We start from the raw sequence: 21221 nt of genomic DNA, 5'->3' as shown, positions 1-21221 counted from the left end.
AATGAGCTGCAGCTGCCCTGTTGACAGGTCCTTCCACAAGAATAGGAAATTTTAAAAAATGTTCTGCAGATCAGGACAGTTTCAATCATCCTAAGTGAACTACGGACTTACCCTGAGTGAATTAATAAAGACATCTATCTGTGACTGAAGTGGTAACCCATCCACAGACAGCGGTAATCGATAGTACCTAAAACAGCAGGCATCAAATAAGACATTATCACAAACAGGAATGAATACACAGCTCCAATCCATTAGAAATCATTATACATCACCTATTAATGGCTACATATAATAATTGTTCATTACTAAGATCCATGGGATGCAACATTAGTAGCTGAACAAATTGTGCATAAATAACAACTTGCGAACAAGGAATTCTCCACATTTTGACTGAGATTACAAATGACATATTGGTTTTCTTCTTCCAACACACATTGAGAATGAGTCAGGGAAATAATTAGATAAAATCAAGAGAAAGAAAATATAATGAGCAGTGGAGGAAAGGGGTTTTAAGTGATACATTGGTGGGTGTGTATGGAGCAGATAATTACCGCTGAGTGATCTTTGTGTGAATATGAATATTACAAAAGTCTATTCATCACCCTGGACTCAAACATGCATACAAATTTATAGGAGAAAGTGAGGACTGCAGATGCTGGAGTACCAGAGTTGAAAAATGTGGTGCTGGAAAACACAGCAGGCCAGGCAGCATCCAACAAGCAGGAGATTGGACGTTTCGGGCATAAGCTCTTCTTCAGGAATGAGGCTGGTGTGCCAAGCAGGCGGAGCTAAAAAGTAGGGGGGAGGGAATTTGGGGGAAGGGCGCTGGAAATACCATAAGTGAAAGGAGGTGAGGGTGAGGGTGATAGGCCTGAGAGGGGGTGGGGGCGGAGAGGTCGGGAAGAAGATTGCAGCTCAAGAGGGCGTTGCTGAATCAGAGGGTTGGTTCGGAGATAAGGTGGGAGGAGGGGAAATGAGGAAGCTGGAGAAATCTACATTCATCCAGTGTGGTTGGAGGATTCCTAGGCGGAAGATGAGGTGCTCTTCCTCCAGATGTCAAATTTATATGTTGCCATGGCAACTCAGATTCTTTGGGAGGTTGGCTGGTTGGTTCAGTTGACTGCCATGAATCAGATGGTGTCAATAACATGGATTCATTCCCTATACTGGCTGGGCTACATTTGGGACCTGCCTCTTTGCTCAACACACGGCAGACAACGTGCTACTGAAGGTCTTTGGACAAGAATCAGCATTCTGGAAAATCTACAGGTTGTGTCGAGCTGGGGATTTATAGAACTCTTCAAATAGATTTTGTGTTTAATATATTGAATCAAAATTTTGGAACAGACTCAATGGAGAGAATTTAATGCGTCCTCAACTAGGAGACTATTATCATGTGAGTGGGGGAGAGGTTTGTTGGTATTAGACCATAAGACATAGGAGCAGAAATTAGGCCATTTAGTCCATTGAGTCTTTTCTGCCACTCAATCATAGTTGATAGATTTTTCAACCCCATTTTCCTGCTTTCTTCCGGAAACCTTTGATCGCCTTGGCAATCTAGACTTTATCTATCTCGGTTTTAAATATACTTAATGACCTGACCTCCACAGCGTTCCGTGACAACGAATTCCACAGACAACTTCTTTAGCTAGAAAGTAGTCTATCTCTGTTCTAAAAGGTCTTCCCTCTTTACTCTAAGGCTGTGCCACAGGCCCTTATCTTACTCAGCAGCCTCCTGTGCAGCACCTTATCAAAGGCCTTCTGGAAGTCCAGATAACATCTATTTGCTCTCCTTGGTCTAACCTGCTTGTTACCCCCTCAAAGAATTCTAACAGATTTGTCAGGCATGACCTCCCCTTTATGAAACCATGCTGACTTTGCCATATTTTACCATGCAGTTCCAAGTATTCAGAAATCCCATCCTTAACAATGAACTCCAAAATCTTACCAATGACTGAGGTCAGGCTAGTTAACCTTTAATTTCCCATCTTTTGCTCTGCCCGCTTCTTAAATGGAGAGATTACATTAGTGATTTTCCAGTTCTCTGGCACCCTTCCCAACTCTTGATATCTCGAAGATCACTACTAAAACCTCCACTATCTCTTCAGCTACCTCCTTCAGAACTCTAGGGTGTAGCCCATCTGGTCCAGGTGATTTATCCACTTCCAATTTTTCGATGGTCACCTTGAAGTTAAAACTGTTGGAAATCTGCATTTACAATTTGTTTCAAAGGGGTCACTGGAACTTTCCAACTTACCTCGAACATTAAACAACATTCACCTGGGGCACATTGAGGCTCCCAGCAGACACAGTAACTTTACCCAATGGCCTACTTTATGCATTCAGCATATGATGCTGCCTACCATTTGAGGGAGAGCTCCATTGCTGCAGAAAATAGTAGCAAGAGTAAGGCCTTCTTCACCAACTGCTGCACCTTTTGGATAACACGTCAAATAAAAATCACTTGTGTGCTCAAGGGATACTAAAAGGACTAAGGAGGATTTGAAGAAGTGCCTCCTGGTCCTTATACCATTTCTTCCTCTCCCCCTAAAGTCAAATGATTGATCCTTCAGCTCATTGAACCATGGCTTGGCATAAATGGGCAATGTTGTATCAGAATGTTGTGGCCTTCAGCAACATGTCTCTTCCTCAAACGTCAGCCTGAATTCCAAACTGAAGTCATGCTGTAGAATACAGAGGGAAAATAACTCCCATCTGAGCTAAGAACATGTTCTTTTCCAGACACTTGATGTAATGCAGGCCATTAAAATAAACAGCAAAGAAAGGTTGCAGTAAAACAGTGGGAAATATATCTCCTTTACGTAAACTTGGAAATGTCAATGGAATTTTAGAAGAAAGCAAGTAAGCTGTAGCATTGCATCAAGGTGCATCAGACTAAACAATACTAACTGGGGCTGTGAACTGGACATTTATTTTGCTCACAGGAACATTGTATCATGGCTGATTACTGGCAAGTATGAGCTTCCAGCAACTTTTAATTTGTTCTCCCTTACCATCTCATTCCATTCCAGTACATATAGAGGTCTTGTGATGCAGTGACAGTGTTCCTACATCTGGGCCAGAAGCTCCAGGTTAAAGACTTACATCGACACTTGACAGTGACAGGAAGGAGTCAGGAAGGCAGCAAATGAGATTGATTGTCAATCTGTGAATCTGGTAGCACTAGGAGGGTCTCCCACTTGGCCAAAATTGTGTGATCCTTGCAGCACAATAGCCTCCCCACATTAAAAAACCCACTTGCAGATTCTCACCATGAGCAAGCATCACCCTTGCCCTGGAGGGGGTGGGGCAAATACCACACACAAGAGCAATGCACACAACAGACACACAATACTCACACGGTTAGGCAGCTGATAAGGTAGCCATTGTAATGGTTCACAGGATATGTTATGCATGAGAGCATAAGTAAGAAAAAGACACAGCGATAAATGCTGTCTTTCATTATGGTCATTTTAAAAATGATCTCCCATTTTCTTGTGCAGATGGCAGTACACAACTTCAAGGTTACCGCAGCCTTTAAAACACCTCACCCAATTTGTCAAACTTTGTAGATACACCTGAACAGAAAGAGGAAGTTGGCTACTAAACTATTGGCATGGGGCGGGGGGGTAGTCACACCTAATTCCAGATCCAGATACACCCTCCTGTCCTCCCTCCACCAAATCCAACACTGTGCTTTACCACAGCACTGCCCTTTAACTGCCCCATCCTCTAGTCTAGTTCCTCTCTCCACACCCACTCCAGCAAGGTATTTGGACAATAACCAGGGTTCCTGATATATCTCAGATTCCAAGCTGCCAAACAGCAGCACTGCCAGAGATGCAGGAGAGGTACTAGGAAACTGTGGCTCTATTGAATGGTACATGTTGATATCTTCATCTGAGGAGGGTGAGTCTGCAAAGCAAGAAATTAAATGTCTTAATCATAGAGTCCCTACAATGTGTAAGCAAGCCATTCAGTCCATCGAGTCTGCACCGACCCTCCGAACAGCATCTCACTCAAATCCCCCCTACTCCCCCATCCCCATGACCCTGCATTTCCCATAGTCAACCTACACATCCCTGGACACTACAGGGCAATTTAGCATGGCCAATCCATCTAACCTGCATATCTTTGGACTGTGGGAGGAAACCACAGCACATGGAAGAAACCCACGGAGAGAATATGCAAACTCCACACACAAGCACTCAAGTCTGAAATTGAACCCAGTTCCCTGGCGCTGAGAGGCACTGTGCTGTCCTTTCCCCTGGCAGAAAACAAATACATATTTGAGCTATTTCTCACCTAGTAATTGAAAAATGTTCCTTTGAGATTTATTTTCCCTTGAAGAAATAATTTGGGAAGGAGCCACTCTAACAATCCTTTCAGTGATGGTAAGGGTGCCCAATTTGTGTTGTACGTTGCTAATGTTACATGTTGCATAATCACAGGATCATAAGCAATTAAGATAAACTTGGGAGCTCTCATTGCTTACCTGCAAGATGGCTTGGTAAAGAAAGGTCTTTTGTAAACCTCTTCTGTTACATGGATATCCTCTTCACTGCAAATACAGACTGTCCGAGGCTCATCCTTGAAATGTTCTATGTCATTATAGACATAATTGGTATTTTCATTCAACTGAGCAAAGTTATAAAGCTGAAAATTGAAAGCATATAATGGGTAAAATTTTCATTTCTCAAACATGAGTTCACTGAAACTACGTACAGCCTATTCTTTTCTAACCGCTTTATCATACTTGATTTGTGTTCAGTGGTATGCCTAACCCCTCTGAGATAGCATCATGATACAAACACTGGTTATTTATGCCAGAAATTTCCAGTAATCATGTCCTTATTGAACTGAGTGAATTCATCTTTGCTGTCCAGTCATTTAGTTGAACAAATGCCCCCAACATTTCTGATGCAGAAAAGGTGCTAAAAATGAAAAAAACGGAGTTCCAGCACCCCTATTTATTGCCATCTCCTGAAAACAGTTGTTGGGTCAGGGTGAGCTGTGATGCTCAGTCTATTAATCAATCATTTACCACAGGCTAGGTTTGCACTGTTTGATATGGGATTGGAGCCTAGGGAGCTCAGCAAGAGCCAATGCTCTGAGCAAAGACACCGTGTTATCCTGAAGCTCATATTTCACCCGTTATTCATTTATAAATTCACTGAGAGCTCATAAAATTGTGCCCAATTTCTTACACAATATTACACTGCACTGTCATCAATTACTATATCTTTTAACATTTTATGGACATTTGACCTATTGCACATGAGTCAAGAAAGAAACAAGCACACCAACATTTATATACTGCTTCTGATACAACCACATGCCCCTAAATAGTATTTTAAAACTAAGAATAATGTCACAGAAGCATTATCAAGCAGAGAACTGACACAGAACCAAAGAAGAAGGTATTAGCATGAATCTGCAGACCGGTGAGAGAGATGGTGGCATAACAGTAATGTCATTGAGTTAGTAATTCAGGGAGCTAAGCAATACTCTGGGAATATGGGTTAAAATTTGGCCATGGTAGTTGGTGATATTTAAAGTCACTAACATATCTAGAGTACAAAGGTACGCTCAGTAATGGCAACCATAACATTACCATCAATTATCAGGAATATGTGTCATGTTCATTAATATCCTTTAGGGAAGGAAATCTGCTACCTGACTAGCCTACTTGTGACTACAGATCCATAGTAATGTGGCTGACGCTGAAATGGCCTAGCAAGCCACTCAGATCACTGGCAATTAGGGATGGCTGCCAAATGCTGGCTTGCCAGTGATGCCCAGATTTCATGAAAGAATTTTTTCAAGCCAAACTCTTGCAAAGAAATAAGTTTTGAAAAGAATCAGTTAATTAATTGCAAATCCTAGAATATGGACAGCTGGAGATAATGACTGACAGCAGTGACATGGCGAAGATGCATCATGGGGCAGATATGTTGGAATACAGAGTTCATCATACCCCACAAACATTTCAGCTGCAGTGAAGCTACAGTGCAGTTTTCAGGATGAATATAGTTCAAGTCTACCTCTTTCCTGATAGCCAGCTCTAGTTTTTCCACTTCCAGGTCTCTTCCCAAGTCATGGAGGTTTTCGTGAAGATTTTCTTTACTCCGGGGAGTGTAGGGAACAAAGTCATTCTCGATATGCAGGAAAACCACAGGCTCCTCACGAACACAGAAAAACAGAATTTCCTTCAAGGAGAAAGAAGGTTCAATAAAAAGAAAATCTTGCAATTAGAAGCACCGTTCATGATTTCAGGACATCCCAAAAGCACTTCAAAGCAAATGACATACTTCTATAATGTAGTAACAACTGTAATATAGAAAATAGTCCAACCAATTTACAGGCAGCAAGCTCCAACAAGCAGCAATGAGATAAGTGGCTACTTTAGTTCTGATGGATAATGTAGATAATTGCAAAGATCTCCTCTGCCCCTTTTTGAATAGTGCCATAGAATTTGTTTTGACCACCACTGACAGCAAATACGGCCTTGGCTTCACATCCTATGTGAAAGATAAAAGGTAGCATTCCCTCAATAGTACACTGAAATATCAGCCCAGATTTTGTGCTCAGGTCTCAGAAAAAGGGTTTGAACCCACAACTTTTAGACAGAGAGGCTCGAAAAGCATCAAGAGTAGTGAAGGTGAGATCCAAACAGATTGGAAAACTGGAGCTGAAGTGTTCCAGTTTCATCTCACAGTTCTAAGAAGAGTCACTGGATCCAAAACATAAACTCTGATTTCTCCCCACAGATGCTGCCAAATATAGAAATAAAACAGTAAAGCACAGTACAGGCCCTTCAGCCCTCGATGTTGTGCCAACTTTTTATCCAACTCTTAAGATCAAACTAATCTATATCCCCTTCATTGCAGTATCTTCCATGTGCCTATCCATGAGTCACATAAATGCCCCTAATGTATCTGACTCTACTACCATCGCTGACAGTGCATTCCACGCACCCACCAGTCTCTGTGTAAAGAACCTACTTCTGACATCTCCCCTAAACCTTCCTCCAATTATCTTAAAATTATGCTTCCCTTGTGACAGCCTGGGAAAAAAGTCTCTGATTATCCACTCACCTCTCATCTTTCTTCACTCCAATGAGAAAAGCCTTAGCTCCCTCAACCTTTCTTCATAGGATATGCCCTCCAGTCTAGGCAGCATCATGGTAAATCTCCTCTACACCGTCCCTAAAGCTTCCACATCATTCCCATAAAGAGGCAACCAGAACTGAACACAATATTCGAAGTCTGGTCTAACCAGGGCTCTATAGAGATGCAGCATAACCTCGCAACTCTTAAACTCAATTCCCCTGCTAATGAAAGCCAACACGCCATAGCCTTCTTAACAACCATATCAACTTAGGTGGCAATTTTGAGGGATCTATGGACATGGACCCCAAGATCCCTCTGTTCATCCACACTGCCAAGAATCCTGCCTTTATCCCTGCATTCTGCATTCAAAATTTGACCTTCCAAAATGAATCACTTCACACTTTTCCAGATTGAACTCCATCTGCCACCTCTCAGTCCAGTTCTGCATCCCATCAATGACCCTTTGCAAACTACAACAGCGATCCACATGATCCACATCTCCACCAACATTTGTGTCATCAGCAAACTTACTAACACACCCTTCCATTTCCTCGTCCAAGTCATTTATATAAATCACAAAGAGCAGAGGTCCCAGAACAGATCCCTGCAGAACACACTAGTCATCAAGCTCCAGGCTAAATACTTCCCAACTACTACCACACTCTACCGTCTATGGACCAACCAATTCTGTATCCAGACAGCTAGATTTCCCTGTATCCCAATGCCTCCTTATTTTCTGAATGAGGCTCCCATGGGGAACCTTATCAAACGCCTTGCTAGAATCCACGTACACCATATCCACTGCTCTACTTTTGTCAATGTATTTTGTCACATCCTCAAAGAATTCATTAAGGTTTGTGAGGCATGACCTGCCCCTCACAAAGCCATGCTGACTATCTCTAATCAAACTATGGTTTTCCAAACAATATAAACCCTGTCTCTCAAAATCCTCTTCAATAATATGCCCACCAGAGACGTAAGACTGACTGTAGCTCGGGTGCTCGTTGTGGTTCTGTTCGCCAAGCTGGGAATTTGTGTTGTAGTTGTTTCATCCCCTGTCTAGGTGACACCCTGAGTGCTTGGGAGCCTCCTGTGAAGCGCCTCTGTCACTCATTCACAGATTCAATCAATAAGCACATCGACCTGGACCCAATATACCAACCAATGCAACGGACAGCTGAAACTGACAACTGGAAGCGGCAGATTCAAACCACTATAAATGCCGGAGGAAACATCACAGAAGCACTTCACAGGAGGCTCCCAAGCACTTAGGATGTCACCTAGACAGGGGACGAAACGTCTGCAACACAAATTCCCAGCTTGGCGAACAGAACCACAACACTGACTGGTCTGTAATTCCCAGGATTATCTCTATTCCTTTTCTTGAACAAGGGAATAACATTTGCCACCCTCCAATCATCTAGCACTACTCCAATGACCAGTGAGGACCATCGCAAAGATCATCGCTAAAGGCGTAGCAATATCCTCCCTCGCTTCCTGTAGTAACCTTGAGTATATCCTGTCTGGCCCAGGGTACTCAGCTAACCTTAGGTTTTTCAAAATTTTCAGCACATCCTCCTTCTTAACATCAACCTGTTGGAGCATATCAGCCTGTTTTACACTGTCTTCACAAATGTCAAGGTCCCTCTCAGTAGTGAATACTGAAGCAAAGTATTCATCAAGGTAGTCTCCTACCTCCTCCAACTCCAGGCATAACTTCCCTCCACTATTCCTGATCGACCCTACCTCACATTGGCCGTCCTCTTGTTCCTCACATAAGTATAAAATGCCTTAGGATTTTCCTTAATCCTACCATGCCCCTTTCTAGCTCTCCTAAGTCCATTCTTCAGTTCCTTCCTGGCTACCTTGTAACCATCTAGAGGCCGGTCTGATCCTTGCCTCCTCAACCTTAAGTAAGCTTACTTCTTCCTGTTGAAGAGATTTTCCAGCAATTTCTGTTTTAGTTTATGTCTTAACATTTTTTCCTAGCTTGTATCCTGCTGAAAGGTCACTGACTTGAAAAGCAAATTCTGTTTCTCTCTCCACTTCTTTGACCTGCGTAGTATCTCCAGTATTTTTAATTTATTTGCATTTCTGAACTGCACGGTCAGATTCTCTCACAATGGTCTGAAAAGATTAGCAATGAAACAAAGAGGGCACTGACCTTGTAACCTTCCTGTTGAAATACTTGGAGAACCTGTTTAAAGCCGTTAAGACTAGGTTGTCCCATTCCGAACACTGGGTAGTTTCCCTTGGCCTGCCTGAAGTTGGGTACTCCATAATAGCCAGTAGTGTTCAAGACGTCTATCTTATTGTAGATATCACAAACCATGAAATACTTTCCCTGAAATACAAGGAAAGGTTCAATCATGGGTTAATGCAAGTACAAGAAACAGGGTTACCATAATATGATTGAAATAAACATTTGAGATATGTTGGTCAGATCACCTGGTCACCTTATCTTTTGTGTCAGATTGGGAGAAACTCTATTTCCATAGCTCAAGCAATAACACAATTCTCAGAAGCTTTAATCTCCCTAGTTCAATTACAGAAGTGCCTTCAAGGCAAATTTGATATTATGTAACACAATAAAACACAATTTTAGGATAGGTGACCCAAACATTAGTCACATAACTAGGTACCAAGGAGCATCTTAAAAGAGGAGAGGATGGAAGCAAAGAAGTTAAAGGGAGGCAGTTCAGAGTTTAATTTCCATGCAGCAGAAAGCAGCAATGGCAGAGCGATTAAAATCAGGAATGCTTGAGCGACCAGAGTTAGGAGTGAAGAAATTGTAAGCTTGTGGAATTAGAGAAGGTACAAAGATAGGAAGGAAGAAATCAGAGATTTGAACATAAGGATGAGAATTTTAAAATTGAGGGATTGCTGGACTCGTCTGTTTCAGTGAGTACATGGCTTATAGGCGAAATAATTTGTTTGCAAGAATGCTTCGTAAAGTGATTATTTAATTCAATAGTGGAATAATGTCATCACTGGCTGGCCAACAATGTTTTGCCCATTCCTAGCTGCCCATGAGAAGGTGGTGATGAACTGCCTTTTTGAACCACTACAGTCCACATGTTGTAGAGTGACTCACAATGCTCTTAGGGAAGGAATTCCATGCATTTGACCCAGCAAGAGTGAAGGAATAGCAATAGATTTCCAAGGATGGTGAGTGGCTTGGAAAGGAACAAGGCGGTGTTCCCATGTATCTGACGCCTTTGTCCTTCTAGACGGAAGAGACCATGGATTTGAAAGGTGCTGTCTAAGGATCTTTCTGCAGTGCATGTTGTAGATTATACACATTGCTTCAATCAAATATCAATGGTGGAGGAAGTGGATGCTTGTAGATGTGATGCCAATAAAATGGGGTGGATGCTGTCAGGCTTCTTATTGGAGTTGCACCCATCAAGACAACTGAGCAGTATTCCATCACACTCTTGACTTGTGCCATGTAGATGGGACAAGCTACCTTCTCTCAGCCCCATCCCCTCCCATTTATCTCCCCATCCCCAAGGTTTTCAGCCTCATTCCTGATAAAGGGCTGCTGCCCAAAACGTTGATTTTCCTGCTTCTCGGATGCTGCCTGACATGCTGTGCATTTCCAGCACCACTCTAATCTTGACTCTAATCTCCAGCATCTGCAGTCCTCACTTTCGCCATGGGAAAGACAAGCTTTGGGAGTCAGGATATGGGTTATTCATCAGACCTGCTCTTGTACTAACTGTATTTATGTTGGTAGTCCAGTTGAGTTTCTGGTCCATGGTAAACCCCAGGATATTGGGGATTCGGTGATGGTAACACCGCTGAATATTATGGGGTGGTAATTAGATTGTCTCTTATTGGAGATGGTCATTGCCTGGCACTTGTGTGGTATGAATCTTAATTGCCACTTGTCAGCCCAAGCCTAGATATTGTCTAGATCCTGTTGCATTTAACAGACTGCTTCAGTAACCGAAGAGTCTCAAATGGTGCTGAACATTAGACAATCAATGGCAAACATCCCTAGTTCTGACCTTATGAAGTCATTGATGAAGCAGCTGAAGATGGTTGGCCTGGGACACTCCTGACATGCCCTCCTGCACTCTCCATTGAACCAGGGTTGATCCCCTGTCTGGATGGTAATGGTTGAGCAGGAAATATGCCGGACCATGATGCTGCCGATTGTGCTAGATTGTGCTGCTGTTGATGGCCCATAGTGCCTCATGGATGCCTTGAGTTCTTATATCTGTTTGAAGTCTGTCCCATTTAGCATGGTGATTGTGCCACACAACATGATTCAGGATATTCTCAATGCGAAAGCAGGACTTCATCTCCACAAGGACAGTGTAACAGTCACGCTTACTGAAACTATCATGGACAAATGTATCATCAGCCAACAGATTGGCAAGGATAACGTCAACTAGGAGTGTAGAGGCAGGAAGAGAGTTTCTTCAAGGAAGAAGCTCCTCCTTCCACCTATCGCATTCCCAACGCCCCTCCCCCAACTCCCTCCTTCCTACCTTTTATGTTAGCCTGCTTGGCACACACTCCTCATTCCTGAAGAAGGGCTAATGCCCGAAACGTCAATTCTCCTGCTCCTTGGATGCTGCCTGACCTGCTGGACTTTTCCAGCAACACATTTTTCAGCTCAACGATGAGGTCAAGTCTGTTTTTCCTTCTTGTCAGTGCCCTCACCACCTGCTGCAGACCCAGTCTAGAAGCTACGTCCTTTAGGATACAACTAGCTTGATCAGTACAGTTGCTGCTGAGCCACTCTTGGTGGTGGACATTGAAATCCCCCACCAAGCATACATTTTGCAACCTTACAAATATTTTCAATGTGGAGGAATACTGATTCCACAGTGGAGGGAGTATGGTTCATGATATCAGCAGAAGCTTTCCTTGCCCATGTTTAATCTGAAACCATAAAACGTCCTGGGTCCAAAGCCAATGTTGCAGACACCCAGAGCAACTCCCTCCCAAATGTATACCACTATTCTAGATGTAAGTTTGCATGCTGAGCTGGAAGGTTTGTTATCAGACATTTTGTCACCATACTAGGTAACATCATCAGGGAGCCTCCAGTGAAGCAATGGTGTGGTATGGCCTGCTTTTTATTTATATGCTTAGGTTTCCTTGGGTTGATGATGTCATTTCCTGTGGTGATGTGATTTCCTTTTTTCCCTTAAAATGAACAGGGAATGACATCACCACATGAAATGACGTCACCAACCAAAGAAAACCTAAACACATAAATAAAAAACAGGCCATACCACCAGTGCTTCACCAGAGGCTCCTTGATGATGTTACCTAGTACGGTGGCGAAACATCTGAAAACAAAAAACTTCCAGCTCAGTGAGCAAACTTACATCCAGTACATCAATCTGAGCTAGACATCTTTTCAAAACTTGTATAGTACTGTGCTACCACCTTTGTTGGGTCTGTCCTGCCAGTGGGACAGGACAGAGCCAGAGATGGTGGTGGTGGCATCTGGAACATAGTTATACTTAAGGAATCATACCTGACAGTCAATGTCAGGCTAATACTTGATTATTCAGTGAGACAACTATCCCAGTTTTGGCACTAGCCCCCAGATATTAGTGAGGAGGACTTTGCTGAGTCAACCAGGTTGTTTCTGCAACGACCTTTCCAGTGCTTAGGTTGGGGCTGGGTGATCTGTCCCGTTTCACTTCTTCCTTGGAGATTCCACAGTGATTGATACAACTGAGGATGGCAGATTTCCTTCCCTGAAGGACATCAATGAGCCAAATGAGTTTTTTTTTCTGAAAATTGACAATAGTTTCATGGTTTTCAGTACATTCTTAATTCCTGATATTTTTTATTGTCTTTAAATTCTACCAAATCCAAATTCCAACAGCTGCAATGTCTGGACTTGAATAAGGGCTCCCAGAAAATTGGATGAGTTTCTGGATTCATACTGAAAATGTGTTTCTGGAAAAGCACAGCAGGTCAGGCAGCATCCAAGGAGCAGAAGAATCGATGTTTCGGGCATGAGCCCTTCTTCAGGAATGAGGAGAGTGTGTCAAGCAGGCGAAGATAAAAGGTAGGGAGGAGGGACTTGGGGGAGGGGCGTTGGAAATGCGATAGATGGAAGGAGGTTACTTCAATTCCCCCTCTCACTCCACCAAGGACATGCAGATCCTTGGACTCCTCCATTGCCAAACCATAGCAACACGACGGCTGGAGGAAGAGCGCCTCATCGTCCGCCTAGGAACCCTCCAACCACAAAGGATGAACTCAGATTTCTCCAGTTTCCTCATTTCCCCTCCCCCACCTAGTCTCAGTTCCAACCCTCGAACTCAGCACTACCTTTCCTAACCTGCAATCGTCTTCCTGACCTCTCCGCCCTCACCTCCACTCCGGCCTATCACCTTCACCTTAACCTCCTTCCACCTATCGCATTTCCAACGCCCCTCCCCCAAGTCCCTCCTTTCTACCTTTTATCTTCGCCTGCTTGGCACACCTTCCTCATTCCTGGAGAAGGGCTCATGCCCGAAACGTCGACTCTCCTGCTCCTTGGATGCTGCCTGACCTGCTGTGCTTTTCCAGCAACACATTTTCAGCTCTGATCTCCAGCATCTGCAGTCCTCACTTTCTCCTTTCTGGATTAATAGTCTAACAATAATACTACTAGGCCATTGCCTCTCCGATTTTGCTTCATCAGGCACAGCATCAATTCAGCTGAACATTACAATCAAACAACTGACAGCCACACAGAAAGGTGGAAATCAGAAGCTAAAAGATTAACTATAAAGGAGCTTGTCACTTCATGGAACATCTTTTATTTTATTTGAAAATACTGTCAGTTGCAAACTATGTATAAGGATATTGGATGATACTACTAATTATTATTTTTGTGCAAAAATATTTGAATGCATAATTTCAAATATTGGATAGATTAGATTCCCTACAGTGTGGAAACAGGCCCTTCGGTCCAACAAGTCCACACCTACCCTCTGAACAGTAACCCATCCAGAACCATTTCCCTCTGACTTATGCACCTAACACTATGGGCAATTTTAGTATGGCCAATTCACTTGATCTGCGCATCTTTGGACTGTGGGAGGAAACCGGAGCATCCAGAGGATACCCACACAGACACAGGGAGAATGTCTGTGTAGAGGTTGCACAGTCACCCAAGGATGGAATTGAGCCTGGGACCCTGGTGCTGTGAGGCAGCAGTGTTAACCACTGAACCACTGTGCCACCCCATTTCACATAATTTTCCCAGCCATTAACATACCTGGACTTTCAACACAGTTATTATAATTGGCCTTTTTAAAAACAAGCCTTGGGGCATATCCCAACTGAGCCAAAAATGTCCAACTCCTATGCACTTTCAGGGTCATTGGAATCTGGAGCAGGAGGCCCATAATTTCTAAATGAAATCTGCAAACTCAGCATAGATTGCGTTTGAGATCTGCTTTCTCTGTGAGTAACACAATGCTTCCCTGAGCCTGCAGTCTAGGCATGAGGAGGAAGGGGGAGACAAAGAGGAGAGAAGTGATGCATGTTTTGCTTTCAGAAGGATGTTTTACCTGACACAGCATTGCATACGTTATGTGGGTAGCATCATAAACTGTGAGTGGATAACGTGGTATTGAAGAATCCAGCTGGTGATTATACAGAAACATTACATTCGTAGGCACATCAGTATCTGGGCTAAAGTTAAGCTATGGGGCTACAGGGAACAGCTCACCTCTACTAATGTGCCATATTTCAAATGATCACAACTAGAGTCTGATAACTTCTAACTCTCAGGTAACAATGCTATAAGACAGTGATGATGACATGTGCATGTCTTTAAAGGTATCCTGACATGAGACTTATCAGGGCCAAGAAGAAGAAAAGAGAGAGGCTGAGAAGAGGAAGAAAGAAGGGATGAAGGAAGAGGAAGAAACAAGGAGAAAATTGGCATGCAAATGATACAATCAAGCACTCAGTTTGGTATAATTCAGATCAGCAGTGAACAATCTTTAACATGCACACAAAACCTAGTTTATCAATTAAAAATCAGACTTCACATGAGAACGTCATGTCTGAAGATACTTGTGGGTGAAGAAGGCCTTTTGGCTCATCCTTAATTCATACAACTCTTACACAGCATAAACGGCTATGGTTCAAGAAGGCAGTTCACCACTACCTTCTCAAGAAGACTATGAATAGGCAATAAATGATGGTCCGGCCAACAACACCCAAATCCCAAGAGTGATTTTTGTTTTCTAAAAAATCATGTTAATTGCTTCTTAAATTATCCCAAGCTCAATCATTCTAACTGGAATTTTATTGCACAAGATTATCGTTTCCATACAAAGAAGCATCTCTTGATATTACAGCTAAAATGATATTTTATTCATTTTTATGTGTAACTGTAGAGTTATACAGCATGGAAACAGACCCTTCAATCCAACTCGTTCATACCAACAACTTTGCCTGCATTGACCAATATCCCTTTAAACATTTCCAATTCACATACCTGCCCAAATGTCTTTTAAACATTGTAACTGTACATTCCTCTGGCAATTCATTCCAGATATGAACCACCCTCTCTATGAAAAAGTTGCCTCTCAGGTCCCTTTTAAATCTTTCCCCTCTCACTTTAAAAGTATGGCCTCTGGTTTTGAACTCCCCTACTATCAGGAAAAGACCTTTGCTATTCACCTTACCTATACCCCTCAACTTTCTGCGCTCTCCAATGAAAGAAGTCTCAGCCTATCCAGCCTCTCCTTTGCACATGCTCCAGTCCTTAATCCAAAGTTTAATTTAATGTATATGTGGTGATAATCTGGGTTTTGATAACTTAAACTCTCTCTTATAATCCCCCTCAATCACTTCTTTCAAAGTGATCTCTCCAGTATACGTACTAAGAGAGAGATTGTCACTGACTCAGCCTTTCAATCTCTCATGGGAGGGACATAATCCTGAAATTAGATCTACCACTAAGGAGCAATTTAAGTTGTATTTTCTCTCAGTGATCTGGAATCCTCAAGAAAGATGTGGATGCCAAGGGTCAGTCAGAGTTTTCAAAGCTGGGATTAACAGATTTGGTTGGGTAAGAATATCTTCACCATAAAACGTTTGGCAGGTTTCTGCCAGTCCAACCATTAAGCCACACGAAGGTGAGCCAGCGCAGCCTATAAACATTGAGATAATTTATCAACAGTTGCTGCTTCAATCGCTGCAGAATGATTCAGTGACAGACCAAGCAAACACTCATCTGAGTTTGGCTTTAAAGGGGCACATAAAGCAGGAGAGAAGCAAGAAGCAAACCAATGAGAAATTATTTGTAGACAGTGAATATTCCTTCTAAGGGCTCATTTGCAGACAGCAATGTGATAAATTCTTCAAACTACACAGCCTTCCACTGAAATGTGGAAGAAATTCCTGCCCTAACTCATTGGAGGCATGACCCTTTAAGTAGAATGGTCTGACAGCTGCCACACAATTGACTTTCCATGCATTAAAACACATTAATAGGGTAAGATGATCAAAGGCCAACTATATTTTATTCAGGTCAGAGGGAGAACGAGTACAATTTGTGTTTTGAAACATGGCACGTTATTGCCTGGAATTCACTGCCTGAAAAAAGTGGTGGAAGCAGATTCAAGTGCAAGTCAAAGAAAGGATTTGGATATCTGTTAGAACAGAAATGTTTCCAGAGCAATGGGAAAAGGGTAAGGGAGTAGATCCAATTGGATACATCTTCCAAAGAGCCAGTATGGGGATAATAGGCTGAATGGCCTTCTTACTGCTGAAATATGCATTCTTGGTGAAAGTTGCAACAATATGAGGTGAATGGTAAATGTATTCCTTTATTTGGGATGTGGTACCAATTCCTAAGGTGGTTTCTTCTTCCTCTCACCAGTGAATCCCAGATGCGTTGTCCCCCGCCAGGCAAAATTGATTCATCCCTACAGGACATTAGTGAATCTACAACAATCAAAGATAATTTCATGGCCAAAATTACTGAGACTGGCTTTTATGTTCTTGATGTTATTAAATGAATTCAAATTCCACTAGCTGCCATAACAGGATTTGAACCCATGACATTGAAAGAATGGCCTGAACTTCTCGACTAACAATCTGGCGACATCACCACTATGCCACCCATTCTCTGGGCACCACACCTTCAACAGGATGTTGAAACATTATAATGGAGATTTACCTAGAAGATGCCAGGATCGAAGAACTTGTGGTTTTGTGGATACTTGGACAAACTAGGATGGTCACCTTATTGCCGGGAACGATAAGGGGAGGTCTAGTTGAGATATTCCAAACTATGGGGGGGGTCTTGATTGCCTGGTATTGACTGTTGATAGACAGTTTGAAAGTGGGTTGGTCACTGTTGTGCTTCTGTTTGCTTAACACAAATTTAGTAATCTCACACCAGGACTAGTAAACCAAATGCTGGTTTTCTTCATTGAAGATATATTGCAGAATTGCTCAGCAAACAAATTCACAGTGAAGTTTCAGCAACTGTTACAGGGAAACACAATTGCAACTCCCTAACACTACAGTCTGAGAGCTAGACAATGCAATGGCTATTGTTTTATATCTTGGTTACTTGCTTACTAGCTATACTCACAAAGTGATATCACAGTGACCAGTGATCATTGCTTTAAAAGAGAAAAAAAATGGGAAATGGGAAGAATTTTCACCCTCACAGAGGAAAGATAAGATCTGGAATACACTACTTGAAAGAATGGTGGAATCGGCTTCCAGAGCTTTCAAAAGGCAATCAAACATGTACTAGATTGATCTGCGGGGTTATGGGAAAAACTCTGAAGTGTGGAAAGAAATTAGATAGCTCCCGACAGAATCAGAACAAAATGATCTCCTTTTGTGCTGATCAACTGATAACACTAGATTCAGAATGAAGAGTAGACTTATGTAGGGATATTCCTAAGCTTTGTTTAAATTTAGATGATCACAAGGGAGAGAAACCACAATATCTTTAGCTAACTTGTTTACACCACATCACATGAGACAGGTTTTATTTCCATTTCTCCTTACCTGAACAAGATAGTGTTCCGGCAAGTTATCTGAAATTTTCCCAATTATATAGTTTGCTTTTAACAAGTCATCGTGAATCTGAAACTCTTCTTTACAGTTATACCTGAAAGATGGAAAAATAATTATTTTACTTTGCTAATTACTGTTCAATCATGTGACCATAAGAGATTTAACTTAACATTTCTCTGATAGTTTACATCTAAAATTGGTTCTATTGAATAATTGCCGAATCATCCTTAATTTTAATCTGAGGATCTACACTACGGCTCCAATGCTTTACTTTGGCTCGTTTTCTTCTTTAAACTGGAAGTCCAAATTTCGTCTTCCCAGAAATCTTCACATTTTACTCTTCATGCTCTTGTGGCATGTGTTAGTCATTCCACTGGTTATCAATGCGATGGGGAATTAAGACAGTGAGGGAGTAAACATTCTTCAAGTGTGACTTCTCCATCAGTGACCAAGTTTTTGATGGTTATAGCCACTTGGTACTCCAGCCGAGATGAGAAGGCAGTCAGCAGAGCTTTCTAACCCTAACCCTATTGCAGGAGAGGTTGTCAAGCTACATCTGTGACTCACCACTCCATGTGGGAAAAAGTGAGGACTGCAGATGCTGGAGATCAGAGCTGAAAAATGTGTTGCTGGAAAGGCGCAGCAGGTCAGGCAGCATCCAATGGCTTATGCCCAAAATGTCGATTCTCCTGCTTCGTGGATGCTGCTTGACCTGCTGCGCTTTTCAAGCAACACATTTTTCAGCTCACCACTCCATGTTCCCACCTGAGTTCGGAATGGTGCTGGTGGGAGAGTGGAAAGAGAGTCAATGGTTTGATTTGTGGAGATGAATAGTTTCCTCTTGGAGCTTTCTTTTCATGAGTGAGAGAACAAATTGGAGACCTGCCCCACATTCTGCTTGTCAGGTGTCCAAATTGCTAGAAGAATGGACTAAGTACCTGAAGAGACTGGCTCAGGATCCATGTCCTGGATCAATGCATATTCCTCACTCAAATACCAACCAAACCATTGTGAGGGTGAAGGCTCCAACTGGGAATGCCTCATATCACTACAAACAAATCTGTCACAATGACATACTGACAAATAAAATGAGATTACACTAAGGGTACAAGAGACAATTCAGCTATGATCATTGCTCTTCGTTGCTATCGAGTGGAAAGTGCAAATCCCAGAATTTTTATGGTACAAGAAGGAAGCCAAAGTCCCATCATGCCCATACCGGCTCATTAAATGAGCACAATTACCAAGTGCCATTCCTCTACTTTTTTGGTATATCCTTGCAATTATTTTTACCCAAATAATCATTCAATACCCTCTTGAATGCCTTAAATGAATGAGATTGCATCCAATATTATCAACCCTCTAAGATTGCCTTGGAGAATTTAGGAATTAAAGATTAACCTTCTACAACCACCCTAGGAAAAAGAAAATAAAGAAAAAAAAAGAGCTTTTTTTTTGTAACACTTTTATTTGCCAGTTTAAAATGTCTTGATAATGGGGACAAAATGGATATTTCAGCAGATCAGTTGTCAGCAGTATGGCAGATCAAATCTCCAAGAACACAACCATCCAGAACTGGCAATGCCAGATACATAGAGGGTGAAGGTGAGGCACGTTATTTGAACTCTCACCATGAAGATTGCCATGAAGTAACTCTCATGTTACTCTCACCATGAAGACTGTCAATTCAGGTTGACATAGAATCATAGAATGGGCATTAGTGTGCTATATGGGGTTTTCGAAAAATCAGTAACAGTTGTTGTAGTTAACCTTTGTTGAGACTGGATTCAAATTCCAGTTTTCTTTTATGGGCATTCATGAACCAAATCAATAACCAATGATAATTTCATAGCCATTATGATTGAGAGTAGATTTCAACTCCAAATTTAGTAACTAAAATTAAATTCCTTCAGATGCCATATGAGACTTGAATCTAAGTCCTTAGTGAATTGGCCAAGAACACTCAACTAATGACATTACCATCACACTACCGTTTGCCTCAGCATGGCCTGAATGGCCAAGGTCCGACTCACGTGATCAACACGGGTGCCACCTTATTGGTGATGATGGATTTGGCCTTGTTGTGAATGCTGAGTGTCTGGAAGGAGTTGACACTTATTGATCGTCTGCTCTCTGTTGTCTCGTTGCTCTGGCCGTTGTCACTGAGTTGTCCTATGGATACCGTTTGCTGAGCAGTGCTGGCAGTTGTCCCCATAATCCACAAACGGCTTGAAACAAAAGAAAACAAAAACCATTAAGTAGCTGTTTACCCATGATGGCACGATGACCAGGAGAGGATTTTCATCCCAATACCTCAACTATTTAACAGAAAGTAACAGCAAGGCAGATTCACCAGTTCTGGTAAGACTGAGCTCTGAAGAAAAGCTTGTGACCAGAAACATTACTTCTCTCCATAGCAGCAGCCAGAACATCTGGGATATTTTTGCTTTTGATAAACTGAGGATTATCTACTCCCTGACATGGATGTAAAAGATCCCACAGCACTATTTAAACAAAAAGCAGGAGAGTTGTCCCTAGCCCCCAGTCAATAGTTAACCTACATCACGAAATCAGGTGATCTGCTCATGATCACAATACAGTTTGTGGGAGGTTACCATGCACAAACTGGTTACTTCCTTCCTGCATTACAGCAGTGCCTACACTTCAAGAGGGCTTTCTTGTTGGTAAAGCACTCTGAGCTGTCCCATGGGTCAGGAAAGGTGCTGTAAAATGCAAATCTGACTTCCTTTTACTCCACAAGCAGAAGACCAGCAAGTGCTTGAATGCTATTTCTTTCTCCCACAGTCAAACAACCAGCTGGCACTTACTGTCTGAATTACCACAAGAAGAATGTCTGTTTGGCTTATACTGAAAAATGTTCTGCAGCATTTTGACCACAGGACAGAAAAGGCACTGTGCTACTTTAAGAAATTATTTTACAGCAGTAGCTTTTCTCTTACTGTTTATCTACAGAAGCTTAATGGAAAATGCATTGAAAACAGATTTCATTACTTTTTCTTTTTAACACAACCCAGTCTTTCTATAAAACCCCACATACATTTCTTGCAGTTAACATAATACAATATT

At 42.1% G+C, this 21221-nt stretch overlaps 1 protein-coding gene across 4 annotated transcripts in view; it reads right to left on the bottom strand.

The window, feature by feature from the left end:
* The window catches only part of pald1a (phosphatase domain containing paladin 1a), a 256800-nt gene that overhangs the window by 170743 nt on the left and 64836 nt on the right, over window positions 1-21221 (bottom strand). For 3 of the 4 annotated variants that reach the window (XM_060854041.1, XM_060854042.1, XM_060854043.1), the window contains 6 exons: window positions 20168-20362; window positions 18126-18228; window positions 9277-9456; window positions 6045-6209; window positions 4496-4656; window positions 112-187 (listed from right to left, as the gene is read on the bottom strand). In XM_060854041.1, the coding sequence (XP_060710024.1) occupies window positions 112-187; window positions 4496-4656; window positions 6045-6209; window positions 9277-9456; window positions 18126-18228; window positions 20168-20349 (867 nt within the window). In that variant the 5' untranslated portion in view covers window positions 20350-20362. Of the gene's footprint in view, window positions 1-111; window positions 188-4495; window positions 4657-6044; window positions 6210-9276; window positions 9457-18125; window positions 18229-20167; window positions 20363-20487; window positions 20567-21221 lie in introns of those variants that run through there. The other variant, XM_060854040.1, reaches the window with a different exon arrangement.

Source organism: Hemiscyllium ocellatum, chromosome 43, assembly GCF_020745735.1.
Source record: "Hemiscyllium ocellatum isolate sHemOce1 chromosome 43, sHemOce1.pat.X.cur, whole genome shotgun sequence".
NCBI classification, from domain to species: domain Eukaryota; kingdom Metazoa; phylum Chordata; class Chondrichthyes; order Orectolobiformes; family Hemiscylliidae; genus Hemiscyllium; species Hemiscyllium ocellatum.
This window is presented reverse-complemented; position numbering and strand designations above follow the sequence as displayed.